This window comes from Mirounga leonina, unplaced genomic scaffold (assembly GCF_011800145.1).
Source record: "Mirounga leonina isolate KUSES-001 unplaced genomic scaffold, KU_Mleo_1.0 Mir_154, whole genome shotgun sequence".
Taxonomy (NCBI): Eukaryota; Metazoa; Chordata; class Mammalia; order Carnivora; family Phocidae; genus Mirounga; species Mirounga leonina.
Window position 1 is genome coordinate 3,942,472 of NW_023270389.1, and position 16,262 is coordinate 3,958,733.

Sequence of the window (16,262 nt, forward strand, 5' to 3'; positions counted from 1 at the left end):
CTCCCTTCATCCTCCACACATTGTCTTCACTGTGCTCTTCCATGGATCTGAATCTCAGAGTTGTCTGAGAATTCGTCTACCATTCATTTCTTCCCATTTTCTTCCTTCCCATACATCGCTTCTTTCATAAGGAATGTGGAACAGAATCAGGGCTTAAATATTTTGTGGTGCTCTGAAATACTGCATTTAAAAAGATATGTTTTTATTTTTATATACATAAAATACTTTGTCTATGCCAGAGAGGGAGTAAGTACATTATACCAGTGATTAAAATGGAGATAATCCACCCCTGTTTCACTCTTAGGGCCTCTTCTGCTACCTCCAATCTCTTACTACCTTGGTCTAGGCCAGTTCACAGAGCAAGTTTTCTTTCCCACAGTTGCTGTTCCAAAATGGCTGCCACAAATCATCATGAATTCCCAACATTAGAGAATGGTTTTTTGAAAATCAACTCAATTAACTCCCTACTGGTGGCCAGGGAAAGACAAATTCCTTTGGTCACCTCAAGCATGCAAACTCAGACAAAAGATCCACCTTGTCAGTATGTTGGGGAATTGAGCGCTTGAAGAAAAGTTCTGCTCTTTTTCTCTTCTCATGAAATGGGACGTGGGACAACAAGATCATCTACTTGACCCCAGAGATGGGAGATTTACATTGAGAATGGCAGAGGCACCGGCCAGCCTGGGCCCCTAGATAACCTCGAAGAGTGGTCCGTCCCATCGTCCTGCCTTAAGTCGTCTGCCCAGCTCTGGACAGTTACTCACCAAGCTCAAGTCCCCATCTGGTGCTCCATCAATCTCCATAGCATTCCCACCCCCAAACCTTTTACCCACAACTGTGCCCAGGGTCACTATCAAGTTAGCTTGTACACATCACTTGTAGCATCCACACTCTTTCCCTTCCTGAAAAGTGGAATGACATACCCTCACATTTAGCCTTCCCCGTGTTTGAAATTTTAAAAATATCACTGAGAGTGGTCAGCAATCTCACTGCAAGGTAACTGAATGGAAATCCAGGGCTGCAATGCAACTGAAAATTGCTCACCGAAAAAATTCTGAAGATAAAGGAATGACTTCTTGTGGATTCTGAGAAAAGTTACAATTTTTTATTTTTTTTCACCAGTTTCCAAGAGGATAATACTGTACTACTACCAACTAAATGGAGCCACAGGAAATATACTTCAATTAATAGGTTGAATTTTCTTAAAAATTGAAAGATAGGAGCCACTGGCCTTCAGCCCTCACTAGAATACGTCAAGGCTAAAAATCTGGGTTCTCCGCTTGCCAAGTGCTGTTCTAGAAGTGGGATCCTAAAACACTACAGATTAGGACCCTCAGAAAACAGATTCTGAAACAGATTGAAATGTGACCGGGTTCTTAGTGAGCGCCCTCAGCACCAACACCTGTGTGAGAGTGAAGGCGGCGGACCCCCGCAGAGGGAGAAGCTGAAATGCAATGTAGTCACAGCAAAAGCCAAACCATTTCACAGACAAGAGACCTGGAGCTGGGACAGCCCTTTGTAATCACCTTAGATCGAAGTCTGGGGACCGGTCTTTACACCCTGAAGTAGACAAGTCTTTGGAGGCAGGGTGCCCTGGGAAGATGTGTGACTCTGGAGAAAGTAGCTCTTCAGCAAGAACAATTTCCAAAGAGCCACTCAACTGACCGCTGTTGGCCCAGTGCCCTCCCAGCAGCTTGGGGGAATGAATGTGTGGGTCCTGAAGGTGTGCCATCTGAGTAGGGTAGCACGGCACCCACTGAGTATAACTGCACTAGAAGAGAGTGAAGCCCCGGCCATCAGACCTCTACTTAACAGCTTTTTATCTGGATTAAGCAGAACCACTAAGCCCAAAATTTTTTTATAATTTCAACTATTCTCACAGCAATGCGCTGGTACTATCATTTCTAGAAATATGGACATGGAGGCAAAGGTATCTTTGGTCTCCAGGTCACCTTCACACACTAAAGTTCTTTGCAAAGTCAGACATGTTAACTGGACTCAGAGATTTTGTTAATTTCCACTGCCTTGTCCCATCCCCCGCAACTGGCAGACCTCAGGACACTCTCACAAGTGATATCTTGCCTGTGCAGGGTCACTCCATGGTGTCAGCTTGATTGCGGGGACCCTAAGAGCTGTGTCTGGAACTCAGGTTATATATGCTCATTCCTTGGTGTAGAAGGCCAGAGTGGAGCGGAAGGATGAGGGAGAAAGGACCCACCAGAGCGCACATGTTCACCTTCTGTGATGCTCAAATAGGAATGCTGTTTTTAAGTCAGTTTTTAAGTTGGGAGTATCTCAGAAGAAACTTCTGAAGATTAACCTCTGCAGGCTTAGGAGTTTACCAGAAAATTTTTTATTTAAGTCAAGCTTCAGACTTCTGCTCATTAATAAGTGTTTTCAGAAGTTGTAGTTAAAGTACTTACATTCTTAACAACCTATCAAAGAGTTTAGGTCTACCCTGCAAAAGAATTATGCTTTGCTTGGCTCCTTCCAGCTTCTGTGCTTTTCACTCCCAGGTTGGAAACATGGAAGGTATTGAACTTTTCATCATGTTCCCCTTTACATCTGGTGTTTTCTCACCTAGCCATCTCCAGACAGTGGACGACCCACCTCTGTGCTCTCAGTAGCTGATGACTTTTTGCTTTCCCACATTTGCACCCTTCATTCCAAGGAATGGCCAGGTAGGGCAGTTCTACCACTTGGAAAGTGTGTACCCAACCCCCTGAAGATTCCTCAGGCTGTTCTGGGATATTAGCAATTAGCAAAAACAGATTATGTGAAAGTCCTCAATGTCCACAGAAGAGAATATGCATGTGTCTCCTCGTTAAAAAGTTTGCACAAACTACTCTACATCCCTACCAACAACAGTGAAAGTCTTTCTCAGGTGGCTTCCAAATACTTTGTTCATGGGCTTTTTAGAACGCTGCTGGTTTTGTGTCTCAGTGGAGTTGTGTAGCTGTGTGCACGCATGTATGACAGGACACAGCTGGGAGTGACCCAGGCAGGTAAATCCTTCCCCTCTAGTCTTGAGCATTTGCCAAGCCATTTTTTTAAAGATTTATTTATTTGTCAGAGAGAGAGAGAGAGAGAATGAGCAGGGGGAGGGGAGAGGGGCAGAGGGAGAGGGATAGGCCAACTCCCTGATGAACATGGAGCTGGATGTTAGGCTCAATCCCAGGACCCTGGAATCATGACCTGAGACGAAGGCAGATGCTTAACTGACTGAGCCACCCAGGTGCCCCACTGATTGATTGATGTATTGATTGACTGATGGGAAGCCACTTTTTATCCTCTCTGAAGGAGGGCATAGGAAACCATGACAAACTCAAATGGAAGCCCACAGTTTGGGTCCCTTTACTTTAGTCTATTCTTCTTGATCTCGTACTTAGAAGCATTACTGAAACAGCATGAAACCAATATATATTTACAAAATCAAATAAAAGTCTTTCAATAATCTCTCCTTGTTAAGAGGAAAGGAGCTTCCACCCTACAGCTCTGTGCAGAGCATCTTTGACACCCTTGTTCCTCAGGCTGTACACAACAGGGTTCAGCAAGGGGGTGAAGACTGTGTAGGTCACGGAGATTAGTCTGTCCTGCCCCAGGGAACTCTGGGACTTGAGCTTGAGGTAGATGATGGAGGCGCAGCCATAGTGGACGATGACCACCGTGAGGTGGGAGGCACAGGTGGCAAAGGCCTTCTCCCGGCCCTCGGCTGAAGTGATCTTAAGGACTGTGGAGCCCTCAATGGAGGCAATCTTGAGAATGGTGGAGATGATGAGGATGTAGGAGATAAAGACCAGGCCCATGGGTAGAACTTGGACACAGACACTGACAACAAAGTTGATGATCTCGTTGACAGTGCTATCAGCACAAGCCAGCTTTAGCAGGGGCCTCACATCATAGAAGGAATGAGAAATGACAAAGGCATCACAGAAGGGCAGGCCAAACACAGATGTCACCTGGACAATGGCCATGCCCAGACCAATTCCCAGTGATCCGCATGCTAACTGGACACAGGCCTCTTTACTTATGATGACCGAGTACCGTAGCGGGTTGCAGATAGCCACATAGCGGTCGAACCCCATGGCCGTGAGCAGGAAGCAGTTGTTGATGCCGAAGGTGAGATAGAAGAAGAGCTGAGTGGCACAGTCTTGGACAGCAATTGGCTGCTGGGGGCTTAGGAGGCCAGAAAGCATATGGAGAATGATGGCCACAGTGTAGCAGGTCTCAGAGAGGGACAGCATGCTCAGGAAGAAGTACATGGGGGTGTGGAGGTGATGGTCCAGATGAATAATAGTCACGATGACAATATTGCCAGAGAGAGTCAGCAGGTACAAAGTTAAAAAGACAGCAAAGAAGACAAGCCTGTGCTGCCACCCAAAGGTGGAGAACCCTTCCAAGAGGAACTCCGTCACAGCAGTGGAATTTGGCATTGGCATTGAGTGGGGTCTAGGTCTGGACAAAGGACAGGTGTGCTGAGCCAACCGTGCAAGAGAGTAGGCTAAGTCAAGGCCTTCAGTAAAAAGTGTGTCCACTGGCTGAGCAATGCCCTGGACCTCAAGGGTCATCGGTATCGCCTTTGCCCACTTCTCTTCTTTGGCTCTACAGAAGTGTTACCCCAGGACACTGAGATTGATGGCAGAGAGAGATCTGAGAGAAAAAGTAGAGACAGAGTAAAGGAAAGATGAGTAGAAGTAATTACCCAGACATCGGAGAGGTGAGTCCAGGTCAAGAAGAAGCTCAGCACTATAGTTCCTCCTCAAACACTCTTGAATTCGCTGGGAAGGACCCAGTGAGGAACAGTAACTAAGGTGGAAGACAGAATATAGCTGAGGCTGATATCCTTTCAACACTGGTCAGAATGCACTGTCACTGCCAAATGCCCCAGCACCATCCTGCAATGATTTCTGCTCCTCCAGAACCCTATCTAGGTCCTAGGCTTCACTTCCTAAGCCCTGAACATAAAACTCCCCAGTGATCATGAAAGACTAGAAATGGGAGCATTTCAACAAAAAGTTTCTCCTGAAAACCCTGCACCAAGTATCCTCTAGTGCCATGGACAATGGTTTGATAAGGCATGGCAGGTATTCAGCTTATCTTCTTGAATTCTAGCAGAAAACAGGATGGAACAAATCCGAGGATATCCCTTCAAGTAGGGAATGGGTTTTCCTAGTGTGAGAGCAAAGATAAAATTCATCTGACTGGAGAAGGACCAGATGTTCTATTTTTTCCTTCAATTTTGCATATTCCAAGTTGAAAGAGGGATAGAAATGACCTCACCTCATGTTAGCTCAGAATTGGAGACTATACAGTGGCAGGTTTAACCTTGTCTTTAAACCCATATCTACTCCTGATAGAACCCACCATGTTTAACCATTACCTCCATTCAGAAAGCTAAGAATCATCCTTTTCCATGTGGAAAACAGTCCCTCCTGAAATTCTGTCCTTTCTGTCCCCTCCTCCCTGTGCTTTCTAACAACACCCAACTTCTGAGCACAAATAATCATTCTCTGTAGGGACTGCAATGGTCTCGCATGCAATCAAGCTTCCTCATTGCAATGACCTTGGTCCAAGTCCAAGCCTGCCTCCTGAATGTTGTCATAACATTCTTTAAAAAAAAAAAAATCTGCTTATGGGATTCATCCAAAGAATATGAAAACACTAACTCAAAAAGATTTATGCACTCTTATGGTTATTGCGGCATTATTTTGCCAGCAGCCCAAGTGTCCATCAATAGATGAATGGATAAAGATGTGGTATATATACACAATGGAATATTACTCATCCATAAAAAAGAATGAAATCTTGCCATCTACAACAACATAGATGGACCTAGAGAGTATAATGCTAAGTGAAATAAGTCAGAGAAAGACAAATGCCATACAATTTCACTTACATGTGGAATTTAAGAAATAAATGAACAAAGAAAAAAAGAGATAAACCAAAAAACCAGACTCTTTATTATAGAGAACAAATTGATGGTTACCAGAGGGGAGGTGGTGGGGGAAGGGGTGGAATGGGTGAAGTGTATACTTCTGGTGATGAGCACTGAGTAATGTATGGGAGTGTTGAATCCTCTATATTGCACACCATAAACTAATGTAATGCTGTATGTTAACTCTACTGGAATTAAGATAAAAAATTTTAAGATCTGCTAATGGAGATTTCCTGCATAAATTCCTTCAGTAGCCACTCAAAATTTTAAGCATATTTAAAATCATTTGTAAATCAAGTATAGTAATACCTCTTAGAATCACCATATTAGAGGGGTTAGTGTATTTGAAGAGTTTAACACAGCACTGGATAGGGGTAGGGGTCTTCAGGCCATCATTCCAGGATTTATAAACAAGCCTGTGATTATCCAGCCTTGATTTTATAAATTTCATCATTTCCCTTCCAATTGCTCATATGGATTTGTCATGTGCTTTAAAAATATTTCTTGAAGTGCACTGACCAGATCCATGTACTGCTAATAAGTACTATTCCAACACAGGTGTGGATCTGGTAGAACAAGATTTTTAGTTTTGCTTTTAATCCCGCTCTTGAAGATGCCCAACATTTTCCTTCACCCTTAGATCACAGTGGCCCATCCAGCTAATATAGCTAAGAAAAACCTGTAGTGACATCCAGATTGCGTCCCCAGGTTATAATGGATAGTTCAGAATCTATCACTAGAAAACCACAGTTTTCATTATACTTGCACACTTACATTGAAATTCATCCAGGTTATTCTTATAACTTAATTTCACTGTCCTGGCAAAATATTTTACTCATGCCTATAGCCTAGAATATTTCTGTTTCTTTCCTCCTCCAGACCATTAGTCAGTTCTAAATTACCAACACCTGAAACAACTCTATTCCAGCACCATTACACAGGTAGACTCAGCAGAAAAACCAGGAAAGGGGCACAGAGTGGGATGGGGAAACAAGAAACACTGGCAAGAGTAGGATTACTCATCTAGGGTGTAAGAAATGGAGGTGAAGAAGGAGAGAGACAAAAAGGTAGGGAGGGTACAGATGATCAGCAACCTCGAAATTCAGCTTATCTTTGGCTTTGAGGTTACTACCCTTTCTTCCTTTCAAATAAATGATCAAAAAAAAAGTGAAACAAAGCCTGTCCCTGACCCAATCTTGGATGAATATTCTACAACATTTTTTCTGCAGGGAGAACTTTTTTTCTCATCTTTCTCTTTTTTTCTTTTTTAAGTCCACTGTGAATAATAAAATTTTGCTTCAAATCCAAGCAAAACCATTTTTTCAGGGGATCAATGTGTTGAGTACATCACGAAGTGGGAGTGCAGCGCTGGTATTAGGAACACAAAGATAACCAAGCAACAGTCCTTGCCCTCACGGAGCTTAGATTTCTGAACAGCTTTTTGAACAGGACCCAATTAGAGGTCCCTCAAGTCTCATGTCCCTCCTCTCTCCATTAGTTCACATATCCACACTTTCAAGATGACAAAAATCTCAAGATTCGCGATGAGAGATCGTGCCGCCCCTTCTACAGACTGTCCCCGGCTCCATGACAACTCCACTATAGTCAGGCTGCACCATCCCACAGATACGGAAATGAAACTCACCAGCGGTCTGCTTCTCTGCTCTGCTGAGAGTCACAGCCCTCCACTCCGGAAATGTGACTGCCTGCAATAAGAGATATGTTTTGTTTTGTTTTTTAACTAATAGTTACAAAGCATTTCCCAGATTTTTGTCAATGCCCTTCCTGAAATTATTTAAAATCCATCAGTGACTTGAGTTTAGATCACTGTAAAAATATTGCCATCCTACTAAAAGTCTACGAATTTTCTTACTGAGGGTTGCTAACATCTTACTAAGCAGAGCTGTGGTTTAAAAGAACTCCTCCTTCACTGGCTAATCTTGAGATACCACCCAGAATGTGATACTGAAAGGGAACTAGAAAGGAAAGAAATAATGCATCGCCCCATCTTCCAATGCCTGAGCCTACAAGTGAGGGAGAGAACAAGTCACACTAAGTTCCTCTAGATTCCCACAACCTCCTCCAACAGAAGCTCCTCTTTGGGTCACAAAGCAGTAACTCTGGCTCAAGGTTTGTTTGTTTTTTTGTTTTTTTTTTTTTAAGATTTTTATTCATTTGAGACACAGCAATACAGAGAGAGAGAGAGAAAGCATGAGCAGGAAGAGAGGCAGAGGCAGAGGGAGAGGCAGAAGCAGGCTCCCCGCTGAGCCAGGAGCCCAAATGTGGGGCTCGATCCCAGGACCCTGGGATCATGACCTGAGCCGAAGGCAGCCGCTTAACCATCTGAGCCACCCAGGCGCCCCTCAAGGTTTCTTAACAAGGTGCAGATTGCTTGTCCCAGACTCCTGGGTCTCTCTCTCCAAAACAGCACTGACTACTCCCAAGTGACCAATAGCAGAGGGCACAATCCAAACAGCACGGTGTCTAGAGACCTCATTACTCAGGAAGTTCATTTCCTAATCCCGGGATTAACATTTTGAGAGATAGAATTGGCTTAGCTATTAGGAGAAATCTCTGGGGTGAAAAGGCTGATTTCAAAATTTGTTAGGTTGGGCCATGGTCCTGCTAAGGTATGTGTCATACTTTCTGTCCATTTCTCTGGTGCCAAAGGAGAGGCACTTAAGACCTTATGGAAATGGTTCTTCATATGTGGTGCAAGGGAAGCAACAATTGTCAAGTAGGATTTAAGCATGGACCCCTGCGGCCGTGTGCACAGAGGGCTGACCTTCAGATATCCCGCCTGAAGCCAGTTTAAAGTCCCAGGGTACCCTCAGCAATCCAGTCTCTGACTTCTGTTGCAAGAACTTGAAACTTTTTTTTAAAGTTTTAACTTAAATTCCAGTTAGTTAACGTAGTGTAAAATTAGTTTCAGGTGCACAATAAAGTGATTCAACACTTCCCTACAACACCCGGTGCTCATCCTCAGTGCATTCCTTCACCCCCATCACCTGTTTCACCCACCCACCCCACAACCACCATCAGTTTCTCTACAGTTAAGAGTCTGTTTCTTGGTTAGCCTCTCTCTCTTTTTGCCCCGTTTGCTTGTTTGTTTTCTTTGTTAAATTCCACAGATGAGTGAAATCATATGGTGTTTGTCTTTCTCACTTTTACACCTTTTTTTAAATTGAAGTATAGTTCACACCTGACGTTCACATTAGCTTCAGGGGTGCAACGTAACTATGTGTTATGCTGCGCTGGCCACGAGTGCGGCCACCATTTGTCGGCACGCAATACAGTGACCATATCACTATGTCCTCTACGCGGTGCCTCTCCTCTCCGTGACTCACTCTACTTTTAACACATCTCTCTCATCTCTGCTCTGCTCGCCGCACACCCTGCATCATTCTGGAGCTCTTGGTTCAGTTTGGCCAAAGGCCTCAGCCTTACCCGGCCACCTTCCAGATACCACATCCATCTTACCACCCACAGCCCACACAGATGTAGCTTTAAACTAGGTAAAAGTTGGCACGCAGCTGTCACGTATTTTTTAACTCTTTAGTCATATTCGTTGCATTGATCTTACATTCCTAATTCAATTGTAAGCACCTTTAGAGACTCTCATTCATCTCTTCTCTCAGGGTATTTACAGCTGCTACTAATCAAAGTAATTACTAACACTTCTGATACATGCTTCTTATACGCTAGGTACTAAACTATGCAATGTACACGTTAACTGAATCCTAACAATAAATCTATGAGGCAGCATTACCATATGCATCTTCAGAAGAGAAAACAGGCACAGATATGTTATGGAACTTTCTCTAGGACACGGAGCTGATAAAGGAGAAACCAGGACTTAAACTGGAAATCCAGCTTCAGAAGAAATACAAGCACAAGTCTGGACACAGAATAATTCTCCATAACTATTGGTTGGATGGGATGTAACTTGAAATCGTGCTCAACGGTGGTACTGCTGGTTACAGTGATCCAGGAAGGCAACTTGGTTATGGTGGAAAAGGAGCAGATTAGTTCTGTTTACCACGCTTAGTGTCCAGATCTGCCACTAACCTGGCTGGCGTTTGGATGGACACGTCTCTGATCTGGTCCTCCTTCTTCATCTGTGAGTGAGGATGTCACAATATGACGATGGTGAGGACAGGGATGCCTCGCCAGATGTTGCCCTCACTCTGCATCCTTCACGTGGCTTCATGTAATGCACAGTAACATGATGCAGTAGATGGATATTGAATATTACTATCCCCATTTTACAAATGAAGAGACTAAGGTTAAACAAGAGAAGTGGAATAAGTGGGCTTTTCCAGAGTCCACCCCACCCCCACTCTTCACATGCACAGAAAATCAAAGGACCGAATTCTCTCTCTTCCATCTCTAAAGTGATGTTAGAATGACTATAATAGGTGGTGCATCTTCTAAGTCAGTAATTGATTGAGGGACCAAGATTCCATAAAGAAAGGACATAGAAATTTTAGCCTAAAACCCACTGTTTGCAGCTTCTTCAAGGAGCTATAATTTGTTGCTTTCATCAAAACACTAAAACAAAATGAGAACATCTGGCTTCAGGGCTACCCTCTACGTGAGAGGGTAAAGTGGAAGTGAACCCTAACAAAAACTAGAACCAGCTTCAATCTCACTTAGTCCCTAATTACTAATATGCTCTCCCCCCTAGTCTAAGTACCTGCTAGGAGATAAAACAGGAAGATCATGAACTGTAGAGACTCAATTTATCTTTACAACTTTTTCACATAGGCTGGGGATAAGCAAACCACTACCTGCTGACCCAGGAACGCGCCATCTCTTTTCATATAGCCTACAAGCTGTTATGATGGTCTTTACATTTTGTAATGATTGCAAAAAAGTTTAAAAAGGAATACTATACAGTGGCTAACTGAACATAATAAAAAATTTTTTTAAAAAGGAATACTATTTTGTGACATGAAAATTGTATGAAATTCAAATTTCTGTCACCATAATTAAAGGTGTTTTCTTCTTTTTGTAACCATAGTCACACTCACCTGCTTATGTACCACCTGTGGCCACTTACGTTGTACTATTAAATGGCAGCATTTAATAGCTGTGACAGAGACTTTGGTCCACAAATCCTAAATTATTTACTATCTGGCCCCCTTCAGGAAAAGTTTGAGAACTCCTAATATAAAGTGTCCAGGATGCAATAAGAATGCACTAACCATACCAGGACAAAAGACCAAAGGGCTAAGAATTAAGAAGGAAAAAAATAAAGCACTCAATAGAAATAGACTCATAAAAAAGTCACTGTATTAAAGTTATTAGATACAACTCAGATAAACAGATTGTAGGAGCGAGTCCTAAAGTGACCCACAATTAGTCACATCCATGGATAATCCTCTCCCCTTGAGTGTGGGCAAAACTGTGACTTGCCCTACCCAACAGAGTACAGCACAGGTAATGGGATGTCATGCCTGTGCTCATGTTACCTCCTATAAAAATCCATCTTAGCAGACAGGAGCAAGAGACCCTCTCTTGCTGACTCTACAGAAGCAAGCTGCCAAGTTTTGAGTGGACTCCCAGGAGGTCATGTGGCAAAGAATATGGGCACCTTGAGAGCAAACGGAGAAAACACAGCCTCCATCCTAGAACCACAAGGAATGAGTTGTGCCAACAGCCACATGAGTTTGGAAAATAACGCCAAGGTCCAGAAGGAAATACAGCCCAGCTGACACTGTGATTTCAGGTTTGTGGGGCCCTGAGCAGAGGACCCACTCAAACTATACCCAGAACACCTGACCTGTGGGAACCATGACATAATACATGTGTGTTGGTTTAAGCTATTACATTTGTGCTTATTTGAGAAATATGAGAAAGTGAATGTAAATATGTCACATGTAAAAAATTGTGGTGATTTGTTGTGAAGCAATAAAGAACTTATTGTGTTGAAGAAAATAGGTGACAGATTGTGGAACCACACAGAGAACTGGAAAATATTTTTTTAATAAAGTAAACACATCAGCAGTAAAAAATATAATAACAGAAACTAAGAACTTAATAGTTTAACAGCACATTAGAAAAAAAAGTAGAGATAAAAATCAGTGAATTAGAAGTCTGTCAGTAGAAGATATCCAAGCTGGAGCACAGAGAGGGGGAACATGCAGTATATACCAAAGAGTGAAAGAACCATACAGAACCCAGCAAAAGGTCCAGCATGTGTGTAATTGGAGTTACAGGCGGACAGGAGAGAAAGAATGTATCAGAAGCAAGAAATGAAGAAACATGGCCACAAGTTTTCCAGACTTGAGGAAAACATCAACATACAGAGTTACCCTGAACTACATGCAAGATAGCTACACACACCTCCCCACCCCAACAAAATGGGTGTAGACATATTGTGTAAAATGGCTAAAAGAAAGAAGATTAAAAGAAAAAGTCTTAAAAGTAGCTAGAGGAAAAAAGATACATTATTTTCAAGGAATACCAGTAAGACTATGAATTGGCTTCTTAATGGCAATAATGAGAAACAGAAATCAATGGAATGCCATCTTCAAAGTGCTGAAAGGGAATGGCTGCCAAATGAGAAGTCCGCACTCCAGAAAATATCCTTCACAAAGAAAAAAAGGCAAAACGAAAACAGCTTCTGAAATGGAAAAAATTAGAGAATTCCTCATCAGCAGACTTTCATTAAAGAAATATAGACTTCTTCAGATAGAAGGAAAATCCAGGGGCGCCTGGGTGGCTCAGTCGTTAAGCGACTGCCTTCGGCTCGGATCATGATCCCAGGGTCCTGGGATCGAGCCCCGCATTGGGCTCCCTGCTTGGCGGGAAGCCTGCTTCTCCCTCTCCCACTCCCCCTGCTTGTGTTCCTGCTCTCACTGTCTCTCTCTCTGTCAAATAAATAAATAAAATCTTAAAAAAAAAAAAAAAATCTAAAAAAAAAAAAAGAAGGAAAATCCAACCAAATGAAAATAACCAAAATAAATTTTAAATAACAGAAAAAATAAGTGTATGGGCAAGTATCAATTAATATTATGCTTAATATTATCCAATAAATTAATGTCTTGTGGATATCTAAATATTTGTGGAATTAAAATATACAACAATAACATTAAAATGGGGATAAATCAAATTTAGATTTCACAAAATCTTTCCTTGGTCCTTGAAATGCAATCTATAAAAAAAAACCATTAATATGATGTATAAATGACAAATAAAAGGAATAATAAAAACACCTGGTTATTCCAAAGTAAGATAAAAAGAGAGGAAAAGTACATAAAAAATGGGAAAAGTAGAAAACAATTCCTAACTTGGTATATTTAAACCCGAAGATATCAGTAATTTCATTATAAAATGAAATGTAAATTTCATTACATGTAAAATTAGAAATTATAAATTTCATTATATATAATAAAATTTAAATTTCATTAAATGTAAAATAATAATCCAATTAATGGGGAAAATATCATGTAAACACTAATCGAAAGAAAATTATTGTTTTATGTAAATATCAGAAAAGAAGACTTCATGTTTTAAAAATTTGAGGCTGATTTTATGACCTGATATCTGGAGCCTGGAAAACATGCCACATGTACTCTAGAAGAGTAAGTATTCTGCTCCTTCTATGTGTAGTTTTCCATAAACGTCAGATCAAGTTGGCTGACAGGGCTGGCTGTTCTATAAATTACTAAAATCGAATTATTGAACTCTCCAACTGTGCCTGTTGCACTATTTCTCCTTTCAATTCTGTCCTTTTTGCTTCACAGATTTTGGGGCTCTGTTCTTAGGTGCATATACATTTATAATTTTGTATCTCCCTAACATACTGACTCTTTTATAAGAAATATATATGTCTCGGGCGCCTGGGTGCCTCAGTTGGTTGAGCGACTGCCTTCAGCTCAGGTCATGATCCTGGAGTCCCGGGATCGAGTCCTGCATTGGGCTCCCTGCTCGGCAGGGAGTCTGCTTCTCCCTCTGACCCTCGTCCCTCTCATGCTCTCTGTATCTCATTCTCTCTGTCTCAAATAAATAAATAACATCTTTAAAAAAAAAAAAAGAAAGAAATATATATGTCTCTTGTAATATTCCTTGTCTGAAAGTCTATTTTGTCTGATATTAACATAGCCATTTCTGCTCTCCTATGGTTACTGTATGCATGGTGTATCTATTTACAACCTTTACTTTCAAAGTATCTGTGTCTCAGATTATAAATGCACGTCCCATAAACAGCTTATCAACTATATCTTGCTGTTTAAAATCCAATCTGACAATCTTTCCCCTTTTGTTCTGAGGATTCGATGTACTCACTTTTAATGTAGTTAAGGCTGTGAATGGATTAATGCTTTTCCTTTCACTAGTTGTTTCCCAAATTTCATGTCCTTTCATTTCTCTTGTTCCACTTTTACTGCCTTCTTTTCTGTTAAAAACTTTTTTATTGTACCCTATTGATTCTTCTGTTGATCTTAAACTAGATTTTTTTTTTTTTAGTGTTTGTCTGATGCATAATTAAATTATCACAATGTAGTTCAGGTTAACACAGAGTTGATTTCAACGAAATACAGCAATATGGAAATATGGCTCCATTTCCCCCTCTTACTCCTTTGCACTATTACTGTCATATAGCATCTTTAATTTTTATAAATCCAATTTATAAATCCATATGGTATTATAATAATATAACTGTTTCTAAATAATGGTATTTTTTAAAAAAGAAATTACTACAGGAAGAAAATTAAAAGGTAGACATAAACACACACATACACACTCCTCTATGATGACTTATATATGTTACAGAGGCAGCATTTCTGGTTTTCTTCGTTCTTTCCTATGGAAACAAGCTATTGTCAACTGTCATTTCCTTTCACCCTAAAGAACTTCTAGTATTTCTTGGATGGTAGGTCTGCTAGCAACAAATTCTCTCAGTCTTTGTTTATCTGGATACACTTTAATTTTTCCCTCACTTTTCAAGGATGCTTTTGCTAGATACAGATGTTTCTGTTGTTGTTAAAGTCTTTTCTTTTGGCAATTTGAATGCCATTTCACTATCCTGTGGTCTCGATTGTGTTTCCTGTTAAGAAGTCAGCTATTAATCATAGTTTTTTCTCTGTACATGGTGAGTCACTTTTCTTTGGTTTTCAAGATTTTTGTCTCTTTGACTTTCCGCAGCTTGATGTCTTACATATGGTTCTCTCTGCATTTACCCAACTCAGGATTTGTTGAGTTTCTTGAAGCCATTAATGTTTTTCATCAAATTTGGGAAGTTTACAACCATTATTTATTTAAATATTTCGTTCTGCCTTGTTTTCTGGGAATCCCATTACACCTATGTTGGAGTGTTTACTTCGTCCTACGGATCTGTGAGAGTCACTTTGTTTTCATTCTTTTGTTTCTGTTCTTCAGACTGGATTCTTTCTTTTTTTAATATAATTTTTTGTTTAAGTAGTCTCCACACCCAGTGTGGAACACAACGCGGGGCTCGATCTCACGACCCTGAGATTATGACCTGAGCTGAAACCATGAGTCAGATGCTTAACTGACTGAGCCACCCAGGCTGCCCCTCAAGACTGGATGGTTTCTACTGTCAATTTTTGGGCTCCCTGGTTCTTTCTTCTGCCGTCTTACTTCCACTGTTGATAGCATTTCAGTTATAGTTTTCAACTCTAGAATTTGCATTCCCTTCTTTTCTATGGCCTCTACTTGAGGCTCCCTATTTGTGTGATTGCTGCCATTCTATATATATAATTTTTTTGAACAGAGTTTCCTTTAATTCTTTGACTATATTTATAAAATCTGCTCATCACAACTCTGCTGTAAATGGGCCCATTCAGAACTAACTTCTATTGACTACATTTTCCCCTGAATTTGGGTCACACTTTTCTGTTTCTTTACACAACTTGTAATATTTGGTTGGTAACTGAATATATCATAGCAACTCTAGAAAATTTATATTTTTAAATGTCAATCATTGTTCTTTTCCATTTTCAGTTATTCTTTTCAACTTAAATGCAGAGACTGCCGTGTATGGATGCTGATGTCTGCTCAGTTTCTCAATTACGTTTATCTTTGCAGCCTGGCTTCCCAGGGGTTTCCCTGTGAATACATAGCTTAACGGTTATCCAATGATTTGGGCAGAGATTGTATGTAAACACCTAGAACCCATACCCAAACACCTAGAACCCATCACCTCTGCTGATTAATCCATGCACAGGCTGTTGGATGCATTCAAAATTCCAGCCAGTTCTCAAGTCTCCCTTGGGCATTCATAGTTTCTCTGAAGCTAGAGATGTAGAACTTATTTCAGCCTTTCTATGACTCTCACATTTTCAGGATCTCTCAGTTAAAT

The 16,262-nt window shown here is 41.1% G+C and overlaps 1 protein-coding gene across 1 annotated transcript in view; it reads right to left on the bottom strand.

Moving 5' to 3' along the window:
- Positions 1-3,118: 3,118 nt before the first annotated feature.
- LOC118013960 (olfactory receptor 10J3-like) overlaps positions 3,119-16,262 on the bottom strand; it is a 155,191-nt gene continuing 142,047 nt past the window's right edge. Inside the window, exon 2 of the mRNA XM_035009907.1 lies at positions 3,119-4,449. Within this exon, the coding sequence (XP_034865798.1) occupies positions 3,465-4,449 (985 nt within the window). The 3' untranslated portion in view covers positions 3,119-3,464. The remainder of the gene's footprint in view (positions 4,450-16,262) is intronic.